This window comes from Leptosomus discolor, chromosome 5, assembly GCF_034619465.1.
Source record: "Leptosomus discolor isolate bLepDis1 chromosome 5, bLepDis1.hap2, whole genome shotgun sequence".
NCBI lineage: Eukaryota > Metazoa > Chordata > Aves > Leptosomiformes > Leptosomidae > Leptosomus > Leptosomus discolor.
The window spans coordinates 50,823,823-50,843,840 of NC_141395.1; the positions used below are offsets into that span (position 1 = coordinate 50,823,823).

At 44.2% G+C, this 20,018-nt stretch overlaps 1 protein-coding gene across 3 annotated transcripts; it reads right to left on the reverse strand.

Annotated features, from left to right (window-relative positions):
* Positions 1–2,130: 2,130 nt before the first annotated feature.
* Positions 2,131–19,422, reverse strand: TPD52 (tumor protein D52). Of its 3 annotated transcripts, XM_009955027.2 has the most exons (8): positions 19,251–19,422; positions 14,140–14,255; positions 12,289–12,437; positions 11,304–11,405; positions 10,308–10,334; positions 5,889–5,930; positions 4,455–4,503; positions 2,131–2,565 (listed from the first exon to the last, which is right to left on the reverse strand). In XM_009955027.2, exons 1-8 carry the CDS (start codon positions 19,420–19,422, stop codon positions 2,449–2,451), a joined length of 774 nt encoding a protein of 257 aa, XP_009953329.1. In that variant the 3' UTR covers positions 2,131–2,448. The 3 variants fall into 3 exon arrangements, with proteins under 3 accessions (XP_009953329.1, XP_009953330.2, XP_009953331.2); XM_009955028.2 differs by lacking the exon at positions 10,308–10,334 and having other exon boundaries at positions 19,251–19,386; XM_009955029.2 differs by lacking the exons at positions 5,889–5,930; positions 10,308–10,334 and having other exon boundaries at positions 19,251–19,395.
* Between the last annotated feature and the right edge of the window lie 596 nt (positions 19,423–20,018).

A 20,018-nucleotide genomic window follows, 5' to 3' on the forward strand; every position in this document is an offset into this window, starting at 1 on the left:
GACTGTGCGCGCGAAGGGCGGAGCGTGAACTCTGACCCCCGCGCCGCGCCCGGGTCACCGGCACGCGGCGCGCGCAAGCGCACGGGTCTCGGCTGAAGCGCGGCAGCTGCTACCTTGGCCGCGCTCCGCGGGCGGGAGGTGGCGGCTGCCCTCAGGCGGCGGCGGGGCGGGCCCGGGCCTCCTCAGGGAGGAGGAGGAGGAGGAAGAGGCGAGCCGGCTGGCCGCGGCGCCCGCTGTCCTCCGCCGGTGTCCCGCTGCGGCGAGCCGGGGACCGCCGCAGGGAAAGGCGGAGGGCGAGCAGCTGCCCGCAGGGCCGGCCGGTGGGGGGGGGAAGGAGCGAGCCCAGCGGCCCGAGGGTTGAGCCGGCGGCGGTCCTGCCTCGGGGAGCAGGAGATAGTGCGGCGGCGGCAACTCGCACAGCCCGACAGTAAAAGCTGGCCTGCCGCAGCGCCCTCAGGCTGGTGGCTCTCACGGGGAGGGTGCGGGCAGAGGGAGGTGCAGTGAAGCTTAGGGGAGCAGTACTGCGTTACAGACCCAACGATGCAGCCACTTGGCATTTAAAAAAAAAAAAAAAAAAAACAAACCAAACCTTCCTTTGTTATCCAGACCCATCCCAGATGACCCCTCAATTCTCCTGTTCGATAAATAATAGCCCCTAGGGCAAGGCTCACGTTGCAGACAGAGCTGCCCTACGCAGTGCTGAGCCAATGGAGCCAGAGCTCCGCTCACTGCATCACTCCGTTCTCCCTTCACTTGTAAGGTGTAGCTGCCAGAGGCCAAGGGTACATCTGGACCCATTTTCTGACCTTCCCCATGTAATTGGGGCAGTTTAATTTTATGTAAGCCACGAGAAGTCAACCGCGGCCCAGTCTTCTCTAGAAACGCCAAGTACATTGCCGTAGTACATACAGCAGTATGTTTGAAACCAAAGGTAAAGGGCTGTTCCAACTAGAAATAGAAATTTCTTTCTTACTTATACAATCCTCCATATTCACAGGACAATACATTCCTCATACAGGTTTTTATTAAGCTTCTCACATGTAACTAAGCATATATACTACATCTGACATGCTAACACGGTTGTCAGGAGCCAACATTTTTTTCCTCCAGACATCCTGTGGCCATCAAAGTTTCATGGATTTCACACAAGTGTTTCAAAACCTGTTTCCTGTTTTAAGCGCAGTGATAGAACACATGCCAGAAGTACTAACCATACCAATACCATGTGCCAGAAACATACAAAACACAAGAAATATGAAGAGGACATCAGATAAAGCAACAGGTAGGAGAACAGATCTTGTAAGAGCTGTGCTGCGGTACGACACCATGCGCCTCCCAAAACAGATTTCCAGGGTCTCGCGGAGGACCAGGAGTGCCAGCGGAGGACCAGGAGTGCCAGCGGAGGACCAGGAGTGCCAGCGGAGGACCAGGAGTGCCAGCGGAGGACCAGGAGTGCCAGCGGAGCAGGACTTCAACACATCAAAAAAATAAGATGGTATCACAGATGTTTTTGATGGTCAGCCTACATGGTACACAACATGGGCATTCGAGAGCAATTCTCTTGATGCCTAGAAAAGAGCCGCTTCCCTGCTCAGGCTTATTCTTACAGTCGATGTTTTGTTAGTGTAAATGTGACACCACCGCATGCGAATTAAGATGAATCTATTCACGACTGATCAAAAGTTCCGCAGAGCGTATCTTACCACGTTAACAGCACGTACAAAAACCAAGGCTGAAAATGTTCTTGTAACTGAACCACACCAGCACTGCTAGGCATCCTGCTTCCGTTGGCGATGGTCAGGAGCTTCCTAGGTGGACAACCACAGACAGGTCCATCAGCCTGAGACGTTATGTTTCCCCATCTGCATCTGTTGCGTGAGGAAGATGCTGGTAATCCAATATGTTCCTACCCCTGTGCAATCCTACTATGGATGACTTGTTTAAAGCCTCTGGAAGCAGAAGTCCTGTCTTTAGCCAGGAGTGATCCTCCTAGTCCCATGTCCCAAGCAGGCGACACTTAACTGAAATAATCACAAGGGAGTGAAGTAACAAGCTTGTTTGGCAGCAGGAGATTCGTAATGATTAAGTTAAGCAGTAGTTACAGATTCAAAAGAAATTATGTATCCACAGTATATGTACAGTATAATAAACTGCTCAAAAGAGATTTTTTCATTGCTATATTTTAAAGGTTACCTTCAAATTACAGATAAGTCCTTTAAATGCTTGAAAGGCATAAAAATTTCCCTTCCCACATAAAACCCCAAACAATGTATTTTAGTTTCAAAAATACTTTGAACCCACGAACAAGCTTGGTATCAGTTAATCTAGTGAAATCGCTACGTGCTAAATAAAAGCACATCTGGTGGAAAGAGCGCAAAGAATGTTACGAGTGTGCTTAGTTTTTGCTTGCAGCATCTGGCAGTGGGTAGCAGGACAGAGGCAGGAATCTCAGTGGGTCTCCTCCTGTGTCTGTTCTGTAATGGTTTCTGTGGCACTGGCATTGGCAGCAGAGTTGAGAACTTCTCCAAAGTCTCCCCCAGCAGGTTTGCTTCCTCCAACTTTAGACTGGAACACAGAAAGAGCGTCAACATCAAATTGTGGTTACCTGGCATGCCAAACACCCTTAGCTGTAGAAAATCAGTGCCTCTGCGTAAGTAAATAAATTCTCAGCAGAGCAGCTTTTCCAGGACTGAGCTACTTCCACAATACTCTGAAGACAAGTCTGAGTATCATGCGGAAAACAATCACCGGGAGCAGATGACCACAGCAGTCTCCCTTTGAACTACACGGGCATGAAGCAGCCCTGGTTCCCAGGAGTTCGAAGGCTGACACACCCTCAGTTAAAAACGGGTACAGGTATGCAGCCTTTCTAGCCATTTAGGCTTCGAAAGACTCGAGAGCTGAAACTCGCTTCTGCATTCTTCAATGAAGAACCTTGAACAGTTTCCAGTCTCAACAGTAATTTCCGAGATCTTGAGCAGAGCATGGCGACTATTTTATTTTCCCCAGGTAACACGTGTGCCTTTTCACTGCCCTCTACAGCACACACCCTGTGGGATGGCAGGAGTGTTACTGCCAATGCGCTTGCAAGGGAATGCCTCGTTCCCACGCTATCCCAGTCACAGCCTGGTTTGGGTCAGAAGGGACCTTAAAGACCATCCAGTTCCAACCCCCCTGCCGTGGGCAGGGACACCTTGCACCAGACCAGGTTGCTCCAAGCCCCATCCAGCCTGGCCTTGAACACTGCCAGGGAGGGGGCAGCCACAGCTTCTCTGGGCACCCTGTGCCAATGTCTCACCACCCTCACAGTGAAGAACTTCTTCCTAAGAGCTAATCTAAATCTCCCCTCTTTGAGGCTGAAACCGTTACTCCTTGTTCTATCACTACACTCCCTGCTAAAAAGTCCCTCCCCACCTTTCCTGTAGCCCCCTTTAAGCACTGGAAGGCCACTATAAGGTCTCCTCAGAGCCTTCTCTTCTCCAGTCTGAACAACCCCAACTCTCTCAGCCTGTCCTCACAGAGGAGGTGCTCCAGCCCCCTGAGCACCTTTGTGGCCTTCTCTGGACCCGCTCAAGCAGGTCCATGTCTTTCCTGTGCTGGGGACCCCAGAGCTGGAGGCAGCAATGCAGGTGGGGTCTCACCAGAGCAGAGGGGCAGAATCCTATCCCTCGACCTGCTGGCCATGCTGCTCTTGATGCAGCCCAGGATGCAATTGGCTTTCTGGGCTGCGAGCGCACATTGGTGGGTCATATTCAGTTTTTCACCCACCAGCACCCCAAGCCCCTCTCCGCAGGGCTGCTCTCGATCCACTCATCCCCCAGCCTGTGTCTGTGCTGGGGATTGCCCTGACCCAGGTGCAGGACCTTGCACTTGGCCTATCTATCTCTCTCACTCACTATTGCTTTCATGCTTCTCATTCCACCCAGTGTGCCCACCAGAACAATCAAAATCTAGTTCCAGTTACATGCATTAATTATTTTTAAAGTTATTTTTTTACCTGGAGAAGCTATTAACGGTTGTTTCTGGCACTTAAGGCTTTTGTGAGTAAATTTTAAATTAAGGTACAAAGGCCTTGCGTATTTTATGCCAGAAATAAAAGAAACATCCCAAGCTTTTCTCCTGCATAGGGTACTAGTCCTTAGGAAGGCATGGACATAAAAGCATAGACTATTTTGGATACATACCACTAGGTATGTTACCCTAGCTGTTTGTGCAAGTTAGCTAGCCATTAGTCCTTCTAGTTAAAGGCATCCTCCTGTACGAGGGGCAAGTAGTCCATTTTTTATTCTCAGGTCACGAGGCAGAGAAACCATTTCCACAGTACTCAAAAATATGTCATCTAAACACCTTCAACAGTTCACCAGTAACTACAAAACAGGCTGCCCAGAGTCCACTTCAGTCTTTTCTCCACATCCACAGCTCCATAATCACCAAGGTGGTTTAGTACTGCTTACCTTTAAGTTTTCGACTTTTTCCTCAAAGGATTTGAAAGTAGGAGAATTTCTAGGAAAATAAAAGGAACCACAGCATTAAAAACATACCTGGTTAGTCTATACATATCAGCAAACAAGCAGACAGTTCCTTTTTCCAATGTCAATGTGAGTTGTGTTTGTTTAGGGCTCTTTCCTCGTTTTAAGGGTAGCCTAAAAATAGTTCAGATCTGGACCTCCCTGAGGACTACAAAACTATAAGCTTCAAAACACACCCAAGTTGCAGCTGATTTATATCTTTGGCAACTAAGCATTGCCAGGCTCAGTGACAGGGTCTTTCATCACAACGTGGAACGGAGAACTTCTAGCAAGTTCTTGGTTTAGCTTATTATTCCTGGTGATTTCAAACAGTTTTGTGGCTAAAGCAGTTGTTCAGAAAAGCTTTGTCATCACTTCTGGTTAGCCTAGTACGTTACTGCTGAAGAAAGATTATCATCAGAGGTTTTTCATTTGTTATAGGAAAACTAGCTTAATTTAACAGGCTATGTGTTCGCAGTTCGCAGCAGTGTTTCCTGCTAATGTGTTAAATTCAAGGGAGACTCCCCCTTGCCTCTTAAGTGCTGGAGACAGCTGTGACTACAACCACCAAGTTCTGCGTACAAAGAGCAGGACAACTTGGCATTTTCAGTGCTGAGGGCCAGCACATTATTTATTAGGGTCAGAAGAGTGGCTTAATGCTCCAACTAGCTCTCCCTGCCATTCGCAAGTTTGTGCAATAGCCTGTACACCTCTTCTGCCTTTACACGGGATGGAAAATGCTTGCCTTCAGCGGACCAGGACCAAGGATTTCTAGTAGAGTCAAAAAAAATATTATTATATAAAGATGAAAGAGAGGAGAGTTTTTCAAAAGAGGTCTTATGCATCCCTTCTGCCTTTGCCTGTTGCTTGTGTAGGTCACCCACACTTCGCAGCACTCTTTCATTTGGGAAAGCACACAGTGACACATATATCTCAAACCAGACTCTCTCAGGAGATGGAGGGACACAGTGCCAGGCAAGGGGAGAGAAAAGGCAAGCACTCCAAGTAAGCAAGAGACTTTTTGTGAAACCGCAGTACTTTTTACTCACTTTCATTGTTGTAAAACAGATGCCAAGCTATTGCCTTTTAAACTTGGACTCATTTAGTAGCTTTACATTTCTAACGGGCAGGGAAACGCTATTGTAGCTCCCCAAACAGCAGGCAAGTGCACTTGGTCACATTCCAGATGTGTGATCACCGCCACCATTAAGCAGAAATAAAACAAATTTTATCCTCTATGTTAGTACAGGAAATTCATTACAAAGTTGGGTGGGTTTTTTGGTTTTGTTTTAAATCTATGTTAGGTGACTTAAGTTCAATTGGACTTGATTACACACATGAAAATAAATAAACCCAACAGCTGGATTATGCATACATTACCTCATAATAGGCATGCTAATGGAATGTTGTATGGAGCGTATACTAAACGGCAGCATTAAGAAAGAAGAAAGCGAGAAGTTAGTTTAAGTGTTAGACGGAGAAGAAACTGTCTGAGAGCGCCGACTTCTGGATACTGTCTTGGGTAAGCAGCCAGTCTTATACCACCTTACACAGTAACTGTGTGGTTTCGCTTTTTTAAATTGCTTAGCCATGCGCACACACACAAGTACATCAGAGCAAAAGCTGCAACAACTTTTTTCCCTTTTTAGATTCAAGTGCCATGCTTGTTAGTACATACTCTGCTTAGCTGCCACAGCCTGCCTACTCGTTAAGGTTCTCAAGCAATGAGGGTCATGCTGCATTTCCAGTTTTGATGATACCAAGTAGAAAGTGAACACTCAAGAGTCTTATCAATCAACTAATCATCCTACTGAAAGAATTATTCCTACATTCAGAAGTCTTCCATTTCAATTCAATCGAAGATTTCCATACTCATCAACACAAATTACCTACCTGTCAATACAGATTATCTAGCGAGAGCAGTCACATCAGTCTGTATTCAAGGTCAGCTTTATGCGGGGGGCAGGAAGAAAGCCCTAGTCTCAACCCTGTTCTGAAATTCATGGAGGACTTCTGTAACCTGCCCCTTACTGCTTGTTTAGTGGCAACGCACAGCTACGCCTAGGAGGTGACTGGATATAGACTAAGGAGCTCCAAGTACCTTCAGGAATATCTGGAACCTAATTTAGTGCTATATTCCAGAAAACCCCTGTTGTTTACTCTTGAAACAAATTAGTTGTATATGTTGAATGTTTCTTGTCAAATACTGCAATGGTAAGTTAGAAAAACTGATGATCACCGTTTTTCATAACTATATGTGGAATTCGTAATGGGGCTTTACGATGTCTTTCAAGAGAATACTTCCTAGACGATTGCTGGGGGGGAGCAGGCAGACCCCTCTTCTCACATTTGGTGCACCTCCAACACTCCAATTAGTTTTCAGCACAACAGAAGATACATTCACAGAAGCAAAAAGGTTCTGTGCTCACTACAAAATGAGTTTTAAGAGATTCTTTTGGGAGGCTCATCAGTAGAATACAGTGATAGAAAAAGAAACTACACACATAAGAAGTTCTCTGAATGTTGGGATCCCTTACAGCAGGTGTGCAACTGAAGGCTGGGTTGTAGGTACAGTGTATTGGGAACCGGATATGTAAGGCCAGACACTGTCCTGACACACGTCAGTAATGCGTGGCCACATTTCATCCCTTTCCCCAGCCCCATTTCTGCTGTTTTTCAGCTTCACGGATGGTTTAGCTTCCACAACCTTTTCCATAGGACATAGAAGCTAATTGTCTTCCGGAGCTCTGTGACGTGCAGGACTCCAAGTTCTGTCTTGCTATGTGTTAAGTTTTAGTACAGAACTAGGCTGATACTAACTAGTTCTCTTTGTTCGGTTGTGCTTAGCCACTTCTCTCACCCTGCACAAAGTTCAAGGTTGAAGAGAGTGAAAGTTACCTTCTTTTCCCCATAGTTATATATATTTACAACCTGTAGACCTGTTCACAGAGAAAACAACCCCCTATGGTGTACTGCAAACCTTTTAAAAGGCGTCTAGGGAAGCTTAGTTTAATCTCATAGAGGTCATTTAATGGAAGAACTCTTCGTACATTCGTGAAGGATTTACATGCTGATGTACAAATACATTGTTGTATACTCAGTATCCGTTTTGTAAAATGCCACCATAAGATCGTATATAGTTTTATCACATCATCATCTGGGTTGCAAAAGAACTAGATTAGATGCGTGCAGTTGATATTGTTAATGTCAAATCACCTGTTCTTCAAGTAGTGCAAAGAAGCACGATTAAGCCTTGAGCAGCTTTACAAAGAAGAGAACTTGTATTTCTTTTCACAAACGACAGAATGCCACGTCAAAGCATTCACTCAACTAGGCCATCAAGTTTTGCAGTTTGAAGAACAGCCCTTTTTACAAGCTCGCAAGCAAAGCCCTAGGTTTAAAAAAACAAAACAAAACAAAACAAACCCAACCAAAAAAGGCACAGTAAGTTGCTCTCCAACCTTCCATGTATTTTGTATTGCATTAAAAGCTTTTGTATCCTTTACATGATTATTTTTATAGCTACTGCGTTGCCTCGCACTTTGAAAATGCACAAGGCAGTATGCCAGAGTCCCTGCCTGGAAAACACGGGCTTAAGAATGCAGGAACCCCAGTTAGTTGCTTTTGTTAACGGTTAGCTTTCCAACTGATATCCTGATAAATGACGATACTTAGGAGTCCATCATCATATCAGATTTCCAAAGCAAGTGAAGAAAGTTCTTCTAATCTCATAACAGGGCACAGATGAGATCCTCTGCTCTGTACCACGGATGCGGTGCAAGAGGAGCTAAGTGCAAAGTCATGATTGCTCAGGAAGTTTGCAGAGCGCTTGGAGCTCTGCGGAGCATCTTGGTTCTGCTACTGTTTTGCACATAATACTGATGTTGCCTGCACAGGGATAGCTAGCTCATCAAAACTTCAAGACATTCTTGTAAAGGAGAACAAAAAAGGTATTAAGAGAAACCTACGAAGGAACAAAGTCCATTTTCAGCATAAAAAAAAAAAAAGAGGAAATGAACACAAAAAGGAAGCAATGATGCACTGACTTCACACCACCACTCTCTCTTCCTCTCTATTTCACTACTTTCCAAGTTCACAGCTCCACCAGCTGCCTTACTCCCTTTCGCAACTCCCTCCAACATCACTTTGCAGTGCAAGAACGAAGACCTGCACGTGATGTTTGCTGCATGGAACAAGCGCAAGAAGTCCAACACAAAAGCAATCACGCTACTACAGCTGAGAAGTCCCTAAGCTAAAGCAGTACCAGAAAAGCAAAGGCATGATGAAGCTGCCACATAAGACTCCAAGAGTAGCCCATCAGTTCTCATTTCCAGAAAAGAGCTTGGGCAGCTAAAACTAGATCTAAATTTCAGACTTGTGCAGTCTTAAAAGTAGACACCACCTGCATAACTCTGGAACCTGAATTCCTGGATGAATCCCAGATGAACTTGGTCCTCATGAAAGCAAAGCACTCAAAGGTTTTTAGTCTCCTGTTTAAGTACAACTAAGATCTTGAACAGCACTAATTCTTCCCACTCTTTTGTTTGTTTTTTAAACCCAGCTGCTCCTGAATTTAACACAACACCTTGAATTCCCACTGCTGTGATTCTCCCCAAGAAGCACACCAGCAGTGCGGACTCTGGCCCTGTTACATGCCCACCCTGTGGCCCAGTTTCCAATGGAGAGTACTCGACAGCCACCTAGCCACCAACTTGAGTAATTAGGACACTCTTCTATTGAGGTGCTAAATTCCTGAAGCCAGAAGGAGCTGAGTCTGTGCTTGTCGTTGTCAAATGGGACAGTCTAATACTAGCAGGGGAACACCATAGCCACAAGGAAGAAAGGTGAACCCTGTCAAGTGAGCAGCCGAGCTCTGCATCCAAAAGGTACAGACATCTTCCAGGCTCCCTTTGTCCTCCCAGTGCTGAAGGGGAGGAGCAACCTGAGCTCGATTCAAAGTCTGAGGCCTGATATCGTCCTGTGGTGCTGCCCACCTTCCCCCCAGGCTCTGCCCCTGGGGCTATGGCTCCTAGTTCACATTCTAGGAGCCAGATCCCTACACCTTTCTGGAGTTCCTACTGCTGTCTTTAGCTGCTTAGTTGGAGAGTACAGGAGAGGTGAAGCCAGGCTCAGAGGTGGGCACAGATAGGACGAGAGGCAATGGACAGAAGTTGCTGCACAGGAATTTCACCTCCTGAAAACTTAATATTGAACATTTGCTTAGACTAGGCAGATAAAAGGCAACGAGACAGAGTAACTAAAATACTCAGTGTCTGGAGCTGCTAAAAGTAATCAACTCAAAGATAAGGACTGTTTCAGTGGACAAACTATGAACAGAGAATGCACAAACTATTTTACATTTAGACTTTAGCAATTTGATTAGGGTCACAATGCTAAACAGCCATTTTAATAGACACAGAAAAGGGAAAATTTGTACTCTGTCAAGGCACAAACACTGTACAGACAAAGAGGAGGAGGAATCCTGCATGCCATTGACCTCAAAACCATATTCTGTCTCTCTACAAAAAATCTTGCAGAATCATTTTAACAGATTCCTTTCCTATAAGGAGGAGAGACTAACTGATTACGATGTATTCTCAAGATTTCATGTTCTGGGACAGTTACTGGGTGATCAGAGAAGATGTTTCTTCGTGTTGTTAAAAGAGCTTCAGTTTTACATTAACTAACACTGGAGAAAAAAAGAAATTACCTTTTACAGACAAAGCTTATTTAAAGATTTTAATGGAGACAGTCTGACTACATGCTTAGTTTCAGAAACAATTCTTGTGTCCACCTTACCTAAAGGAATGTGAAAATGCCTGTAGTCTGCACAATGCCAGAGTAAGCATTAAAAAAAAGAAAGGAAGTTCTGATAAATCTGAAGAAAAATATGTAACTGTGTAGCTGTACCTCAAAGTGTTTTCTCACTAGACTTCAAAAAGCAAGAAAGAGGTTAATGGCAGGACTTTAAAACAGAGGGCTGATTTTATTACACTGCTTTCCAACGCAGCAACATTCTGTTAGAACGTGTGAATTTTTACTTGCCCAATAATTAAGTCTGACCCACTATTCACAACAAGTTACAAGCAGAGATGAGTAGTTGTACATGTTTCAGTAGTAAAAATTAGATAATCAAACAAAGAATTGTAAGCTAAGTATAAGATTGGGTTGCATCCAGGAAAAGTTTTGCATGCAGCTCACAGTAGTGCTAGAAATGACCACCAAACTAACTGAAGGGCTGTGTCATTTGACAGAGTCAAAGTAAGTTGCACACCAATATTTAAGAATTAAAAAGTGCCAATAGTCTATTAAAAAGGTAATAAAATCAAGCCACTGCTATGAGGTAGAACAGCTTACAAAGAAATAAAACACACTTGAAAGGATTCCACACACAAGACAAAAAAACCCAACAAAACCAAACCACAAACAGTTAAAGACATTAGTTGTTTAAATGTAGTATTCCACAAGCTGAGAAAGTCAGAACAGAAACGACAATGCTATGTGCATCCCACAGAGGCAGGCAGAGAGGCTGCCACCTGCAACTCTACCAGAAAAATAAGAGTAGCGGTGGAGGTACCAGCATATGTTGCTTCTCCTGCATATGTAAAATACAGACCACAGAACTCTTCTGCATCAGGGAGGACACAAAAGCAGATTTTGCAGCAAAACAGATGCTGAGGGTTCTCAATGGATTAACTTTTGGAAGCGCTGGTACGCTAACAGCATAAATTTATTTCAGTGATCACCTGCTTAAATCAAAAGTGCGACACCTTGGGAAAAGCTAAAGAAACCTACCTGACATCTTCGAACTTCTTGGTTATGACTGAACCAACAGATGAAAAAGCAGCAGAAGCCTTCTGGCCAGCCTGAGACAGGGTTTCTGATGTTTTCTTGTATCTGTGTTCAAACGAAATTAAGTCTGCAGTTATTCTAATAGAACAAGTAAGGAACCTTTGACTGTGTGTAAATTTGTGTCAAGCCCAGAGGTACACTTCAACTTTGGGGTCAAACAGACAAGCTACTTAAGGGATTATTTTGAGCCACTGCAGTCCCTTGTGGCTACAGCATCTCTGCCATCTCAGACTTCAGATCAGGTTCACCAACACGCACCTACTAACCCACCCCCAGAACAGATGCTTTCTGCTGTTGTAGGACTTTAAAAAAGACAACCAAAAAAACCCCAAACAAACAAAGAAAAACCACAAAAAGCTAAAAAGCCCAAGAAAACAACACCGTGCACACACACTGAAAAAGAACAGAGGTCTGGTTTTGTGCCAGGCATCTGAAATCTTGCACCGAATGCTTTTGTCGATAAATTTCACCATAAAAAGTCTGAGGTACCTCCTCTTAACACTCTATGCAGTCATTGCAGAAGGCAGTTCACTCCAGACCTTAAGCTAACAGTTGTGTTCAGCAAGAACACTAGCTGTGACTTTGCACTCTTCCTGCATGAGCTCACTTTACACCAATTTTTCAGGCTGGAAAAGAAGGGTATTCTGTTGGACTTAGGACACCTTGGTAGCTCAGATATGTCCGACATAGCTCATACACATCTGACAAAAAGTGTACTAGAATCACGCATGTTATGGGCAACCATTCTTACTTTGCACGAGATGATATGGCCAACAGTGGCCTTCTTTAAAGAAATCTATGATCATTTATCCAGGTAAGTTTTAGCGCAACTTTGTGTTATCTACACAAGAACAGAGGGTTTAGACGCAAGATGAGAACTACATAGTTTTCACCTCAACAGCTGAGACAATCGTGAACCTGTACATACGCTGTGGTTGATGTAACATCTTGCCAGCTTTTGGTAATGTTCTGCTTTAGTTCCTGTAATGAGTTAATTCCCAGCTTTCTCTTGATTTCTGCTAGATGCTTCTCTTTGGCAGCTAGCACTTGTGAGAGCGTCTGGATTTCCTCTTCCACCTGTGGCAGAAGAGTTGATGAGAGGTAAGTTAATAAGCAATATACCCAGCCATTTAACTCTGTATTTATTAAAACATCTACTAGGCATCAGCAATGGGAAGGCTAACGCGTTTTTAACATTGCCTCACAGTTTCTACATACAAAAAGGGAAATCCAACATGGTCTACAACAAGAGCTAGTGAGAAAGTAAACTACCTGCAGCCAGCTCTGTTACTGGAATATTCACAAGGAAGCTGGTAACTAAAAGACTGTATAGTTAGAAATCATTACCTTCAGACAACATTAGCCTATGTGAAGCTTGAAGATTAGCCAGACCTGCAACAAGCGCCAAGTCTGTATTCGCCTTCCATGCCAGAAGAGATACCAGTGCGTGACCACCATCAGGAAGCTCAGAGCATGTCTGACCCATACACAACTTCTGCCTCCGTGCTTGAACAGAAAGGTTCTTTTGTGGCTTAAGCCAGCAACTGCAGGCTGGACCCAGCCACAGGAATGCCTTCCCCAGAGCAGGGGTGGAAATGGTGGCAGACTGAGCAGTTGAAAAAAAAAAAAAACCCACCAAAAAAAAAAAGAAACAACCCACACCCACCAAAAAACCCAACCAACATCACAAAAAAACCCCACCCCAAACAAAAACCCCACAACAAAACCACAGCACCTGTTCAGCAACTACACAACTGTATTGCCTGTATACTTCCTTCTTTACACAGATGGTCACTCAAGGCTCTCACAGAAGCACAACCAGAGCATGATCAGAGATGTCAAAACAGCCATTCTGTGGACTATATAACATGACAGAGGCACTAAGACCGTATGTACAAAGGCGAGGCATACATCCAACCCTACCTTCCTCATCCAGACTGAACCCACTTTAGAGCATCAGGCTGCCCACACATTTAAGCTCCTCTGAGGAAATACAAGTATCTTCAATGCCCCTTTGTTTCGGATACCTGTATGAAGCCCAGTGTGATGTACCCAAGCGGGACCAGATTTCCCTCACCATCTTCAGTCGATTGGTTTGGCATGAAGTAATAGTCAGGACTACCAAAACCAAGACCGCATCAAATGTGCTTATTTCACAGCTAACCTTCATCTGCCAACCTTAGAGTGCCTTTTATTAGGATCTTAAAGTCACATAGAGCTACACAAGAAAAAAGACTGGCAACTCAGTAAAGCTTGACTTTGACAACTTTTGAAATGCACATATCGGGTTCAGATATTTGACTGTCCTTTGAGGAGTGCTGCTTTAAAATTTCTGCTATATGAACTATGGACAAGAATGGTTAGATATAAGCAAAACAGTGTCTACACAGCTATTACTATGAAGCATCCTTCATGAAAACAACAGCTTTAGTTACATCACACCAGTTGAGACAACACTCAGTTTTGGCTTCTAACCATGTTCTCTCTGACAGCTTATTTACCCCCTTCTCATTTGAGGAAAAAACCATTTAGGTATTTATGCATCCCGGTTTTAGACCTGTCCACTCAGCACTTTGAGCTTAGTTCCCCATAGCCAGAACTGGCTGTTCTTTTCTCCTTGACACCTTCCCTTTCCCTCTCCACAACACACAGGAGTACCATACTCAGCTTTAGACATTCACAGAATAAACGTGCAAAGCATCAACTGTACGTTCAAAGACAGCATTATCCTGCATTTTCATCTCAAAACCAGTTTAAGAGCTATTTGCAAGAGACTCACCTTAGCAAGCTCTTTTCTTAGCTCATCCTGTTCTTCTTCTGAGAGTGTTTCTGCCACACCAACTGTAGCAGCAGCATCCTCTCCAACCTCAGGTATAGAGTCACTTCTCAGCAGCCCTTGAGATGAATAAACCAGTAAAAGTCAGATCAACACATGTCTGCCAGATAGCAGGCAACATTAATATACGGCCCTTTTGTGCCAGTGCACAAAGAAAACTGACGGGAAGACACCAAAGCCACGCTCCCCAAGTACTATGGCATACAGGCAACGAGAGGCATTTTACCAGCTGTTTTGTTCCATCCAGTTGTGTTAAAGCTCAACACAATTGCAACTGCTGCTCTAATAAGAGACTGGAAGCGTTGAGAACAATGCATCCCGCTACTCTGACAGAAATCAAGGTGCAGAATGCTACGTCCCAACCAGTGGTTCCTACAAGGAGTCCAGGCACTCTCTGCTCTCTCTCCTCATGTGGCACAGAAGTGCTGGAGGTGCTCAGGACCAATGCAGAGGCTCCCTCCCTCACCACTCTCTGGGTCAGGTTAAAAACACCCATTTTCAGCACCCTGGGAGCAGTCACAGCGACAAGCAAGCTCAGCAACGGCCGAGAAAAGGATTCCACTGCAAGTACAAACTCTTCCCCCATATCCTGCTCAACCCTCTGTCCCCAGTAACTGGGACCACTGTGGCTTGAAAGTCACAAATATCATGGAACTAGTAGTAAGCTGCTGGTTTGTGCCTGGACTTTAAGACAGATGAGAGGCCTGCAGAAGGAGCTTGGGAACAAAAGGCCGTTACTTCAGATGAAGCGGTGGAGTGCTGAGAAGGGAGCAATAAGGACGTGCATCCACTCACGCTGCTGCCTCTTCCCCTTCCAAATTCAGGAACCAAAACTGCCAAACTCCTCTGCATGAATCCCAAACATCCCTATGGTCTTCCTCAACTTTCGCCTTCACAGCTTCAGGGAAAGGAAGAACAATAGTACTTGTACTGTTATCATGCACTCACTTTAAAGATTCATTTATTCTTAGTCCTTAGTGCTTGCAGTAAGATCACTTTTTAAGCACCTTTTAATGCAACGAACAGAATTTCCAGCAAAAGATTTCCCATTTCAAATCTTACATATAGTTCGCCAGAATTAAAGAATCCTGTTCTAATCTGCAAAGAGACCAGTTTGCAGAGACTGCATGCTGGAATGGTTATGGATTCCCAGAACTAATTCTCTATTCAAGAGATAAAATAGCTTTATAGAGAGTAAAAAATAAATTAAATAAAAAACTTTGAATTATGAGAAAAAAATCCCAGGAGGATTGTTTTTAAGGAGAGAGGGTAAGTATGTGTGTATGTGTGTGTGTGTGTATATATAGCTCAGACAAGCTAAGGACATATCAAGTAGTGTTCCCTTATTAGCCACTATAGTAATTAACCAGATAAAATTCCATCCTCATTGCAGCAGCTTCTGATGGCACTCCATACTACCATTTGGTCTGGGAATCCAAAAATTCATTAATGTGCAATGAGACCACCACTATGATTTCATTGTGAGGCTTGCTATCAACTAAAAACTCAGGAAAAAAAGATTCTGCAAGTCTGTCATTAGTTGTAGGTATTCTATGAAACACACTCCTAGCAGCTGTCAAACCCAAGAGGAGGCCTTGTTCTTGATCAAGTTACTGAACTCAGGTAAAGCTCAGTTCCACAAATTCTTTCCAAAACAGCATGTTTTCTGCCTGTATTTGTGTTCAGAACACTTGTCCTCTAGAAGCACACTGCTACATGGGTAGAACATTTGTAAACGGTAAGTTACCATGGAGTACACTGACAAGGAAGCACATAGAAGGCAACTGAAACCCCATTCCGCATTTATTTATGAAATCTATACCATGTTTTCCCAGAGATTTGCATCTGTCTTCTACACAGACATGATGTAGTTCCTACAGGTTTCCCAGTACACTATTTTCTGGCAGAAAAATAAGGCAGAAAAAAAAGTTCAAGTCTAATGCTCAAACCAAAGCACAGCACTATAGGACCAAAAAAAAGTATTACAGCTCATGTCTCACAATCCGGTAATTTTTGGTTTACACATCAATGTATTTCCTTTTCTTAACATCAGTCGGTTAAGAAAGCCACACCTTTTTGTCAAATTGCTATTTATCCCATTAATTACATATGCCTATACAGAAGGAAAACTAACAATCTAAACTGCCTCTTCCCCTGATGCTCTACGACCCCCAGTATGTTAGCCTCCAACTCCTGACCTTGCTCTCCAGCTGCAGGCCCTTTGGGGACTACAGAGCTCACCCTTGTGAAAGCCAGTTCAGAAAGCCTGCAAGTACCAAAGGCCACGCTGGCTCCAAGAGCATTAGCACATCCAGCTGAAAGTCTGTTCAATCTGGTTACGAAGAGTCATCTGGATTATCTCGCCAAAAATAGATCAAGTAAATCCAGAAGTAGGAAAACCTGCTGGATTGTCTCCTGCAGCAATAGCTTCCGTTTTGCGGATGTACCTTCTCTTTGGAAAACTAGTGTTTTAAGGGAGTTTGTGCTACTTGTTGCTTCCATTGAATTTAAGACACAACGCTAAACAGCAGGATCTCTCCTCCTCCCCTTCCCATTTCTAGATCTTTCAGGAAGCCAGGAAACCCCGACTACTCAAGAGGCCTTTATGCCTCACCTTGTACATCTAACCATGCCTTCCCCTCCTGTCCTGGCCTTCCAGTCTCCTCCCATTTATTGCTTTTTCTTTAGCTCCATTTGAAGTCTCCCATCAGTCTTTACTCTGGCACCTCCCCTCTCATTCTCTGTTACTGTTCACCCCTTCTCGCTTTGCACCCGTTCCTCAGTTCACTTCAGTACTGGCAGGCCAGAGGGTTCATCAGTGCCACGGGAGGGCCGTGCTAGGCAGCCTGACCAAGCAGCAGTTGTCTGCGCAGGTAACAACCCACAGACCTCCACAACGATGCAGCTACAACCCAAATGTACCCCATAAATTAGGGCTGACAGACGGTAAGATCCTGGCTTTCAGCAAGCTTCATCAGGAAAGGTACACAGCCCACCTTAGATATTTTGGTGCGATGTGGAGCAAGAAACCAGGGAAAGAGCAGTCAGCTGGCAGATGGAAATACTTTGGCTCAATCTGTTACTGAGAGACCATTTCCCACTTGTGGTCTTTGTTCACCAGCAGAACTGCTGTTATTGGCTCCCAACTTGGTACCTTTTGCTAGGTTAGTTCTCTTGCATCTTTACATTTGCTATAACCAAGTTTATCAGAGCATTTCACGTCTCAAACTGTTAAACAGAGTAAAAATTCCGTTGGGGAAAAAAATTGGGAAGACTTACCTAGTATTGGGAAAACTTACTTAATTTTAAGGTCAGTTTTTAGGTGTCTGTATTTCGAAGTTTAACATATTATCGCAGCAGTTTATTAGATCTGCTTAAATGAACCAAATGAAGACAAGAACAAGTTGATTAGGACTGCACAGATCACGTTCAGGGAAGTGGCACTTAAAGTCCCTATTATTCTGCCAGGGTAGGCGAAGCATTAGAGTCCTTCAATTTACACTCAGGTTTTCTGGTTTGGGGTTTGCTTTCAGCCCAAGTTCATGCTCTGTTCTGACCAGAAGTTCCTACCTCTTTCTGGCCTGAATTCAGAGATTAGCAGTAAGCATTAGCAGTTTAAGGAAGTACTGGTCATCTCAGCTGAGCAGTCTTGGGGTAGGGGAGGGTTAGCCTTCACAAAGCTCTGTCTTCAGAAAGACATATTCTGGGTCAGACACTCAGAATGAGCATTCTGGCTATCACTACACAGTTGGCAAAGCTAAAGAAATAAGGTGCTTGTTAGAGTTCAGGAGAACAAACTGTTATAAGATTACAAGATCACTCCAACATTTGAGTAATGTACAGTGCGACAGAGGATAATTATTTTGCAATATGCAAGAAAGATCAAATTTAAGTGCTTCCCATTTATCTCAGTGAAAAAGCCAAAGCAAGACATATTTCTTCAACTCGGGTGAGAAAGTTCTTGGGCTTCTCCCAAACACTTATCGTATATTCATTCAAAGTGAATGAAAAAAGAAATAAAAGCCCAGCAAAGGCTGGTGCTTCTGGTGAGGCATCAGCACCAGCTACAAAGCACTGCTCCCCCTCCTTCAGAAGGGGTTGGAGATGCAGTAACTGCAGAAGTGAAAGCCGACCGCTGTTCCCCAGAGGTCTCCAGGTCGTCAAACTGACCGAGGGTTTGGTTTAGTTCACACAGACATTCCCCAAGGGGCGCACATTTCCTTAAGATTTTAAGGAATGAGCCCTTACAACAACAATAACAACAAAAAAAGCCACCTTTGTAACTTCGCTTGGCCACACCTGAAGGAGGGAGAAGCTTTCTGTATTTTTGATTACTCTGGAAGATCACATCTGGCAGCACAGAATGGAAAGGAAAGGTGGCAAAACCAGACTGGATGTGTGGGGAGGCACGGTTGTAGGTGTTCTCTACAACCGGTTACCAGCTAGAAACTAGCAGGATTAAGCAGCAGTCGGATGCCGCTGCAGCACAGCACGCAACAGCCGCTTCCTCAGGGGAGCACGAGTACTGTTAGTATCTGCAGGAGTCAAGATTTACAGCATTTTAAATGCTAGATGGAACACAGTAAAGGTTTTAGAGGGCACTTTCATTAATCAGTGGTATTTTTAGTCCTAAGACAAGAGCAGATGTCAAACTATCCAGAGGTCTGAAGTCATACTCAGTATACAATTCCTACTTCCCCCCGCAAAAAAGCTAATAGTCAAACTAGGACAATTACTCCAATCCTGCAGAAGTTGCCCTTTTGTTCCTGATTTTTTTTTTGCTCACTTTGTTTTCCCTCAAACTGTCTTTCTACTGAACTAAGAAATAACAAATAAGGTGAAGCTGGTGAATGCACAGCACATGAGATATTACCTACATGACACACCGAAGCTAATAAGCTACCAGAGCTAACAGCAGGTCAACTTTTACCTTCATTTACACCTGCGTTACAGCCAAATTTTATAGATTCTTAATTTGAGAAGTTCCTTTTTACAGTCATTAATTACTAAGCTTTCCATGCAGAGGTTTTGCAAAAGAAGGAGAAGGAAGTTACCAGACTTCGCCAGTGTAGGTGATCCAGGTGGAGAAAGGTTTATGCTAGGCGACAGGTAAAGGTAGTTTCTGTTCACTCCAGTATTGAAATCGAAGGGCGATTTGTAATCCTCATACAGATCCATGCCAGAAAATTCAGAGTGCGCAGCCACCCTCTTCTTCCACCGAAGCATTCATCTTTGCTTTCTGGGGCAACCAGGACAGCAGGATTCAGAAACCCTCTGTTTCTTCACATGACACTGACTACACCTCCTCACAAAATTCAGCTCTCTTACAGCTCTGTTAGATTTGATAGAGCCGTCCAGCATGTGATTTCTGGGCAATCTTGTAGCTGCTGCTGTTTACATGGCACAAAGTTAAGTTCCTGTAAATTTATAACCGGGGCTCAACTTAAACAGACCGTTCCTTTAACAAACATCCACAGCACACTATTTGTGGCTTCTGGAAGAGCCTTGGTCTTCTGCAGAACTGCACCAAGAATCTTCAATCATTTAAATAAAAAAAGGTCAGCTGACTGCAGCTACACCAGGATATCCTTAATCTTCTAGGACACAAAAGGATTACTAGCCGTAATCTATCCCATATACCATCTGTATAGGACTTTTTCCTCTGATTAATGGAAAATTCTGCGTGCGTAACTATTTCCCCAGCTGCTTCCACCAGTGTAATAACCTGTAGCCAGAGCCCAGTCTCTGTGCCCAGGTATCGCACTGTAGTGTGAGCTCAGAACAGGAGAAAGCAGCACTCGTCTCTGAAGGCTCTGCCACAA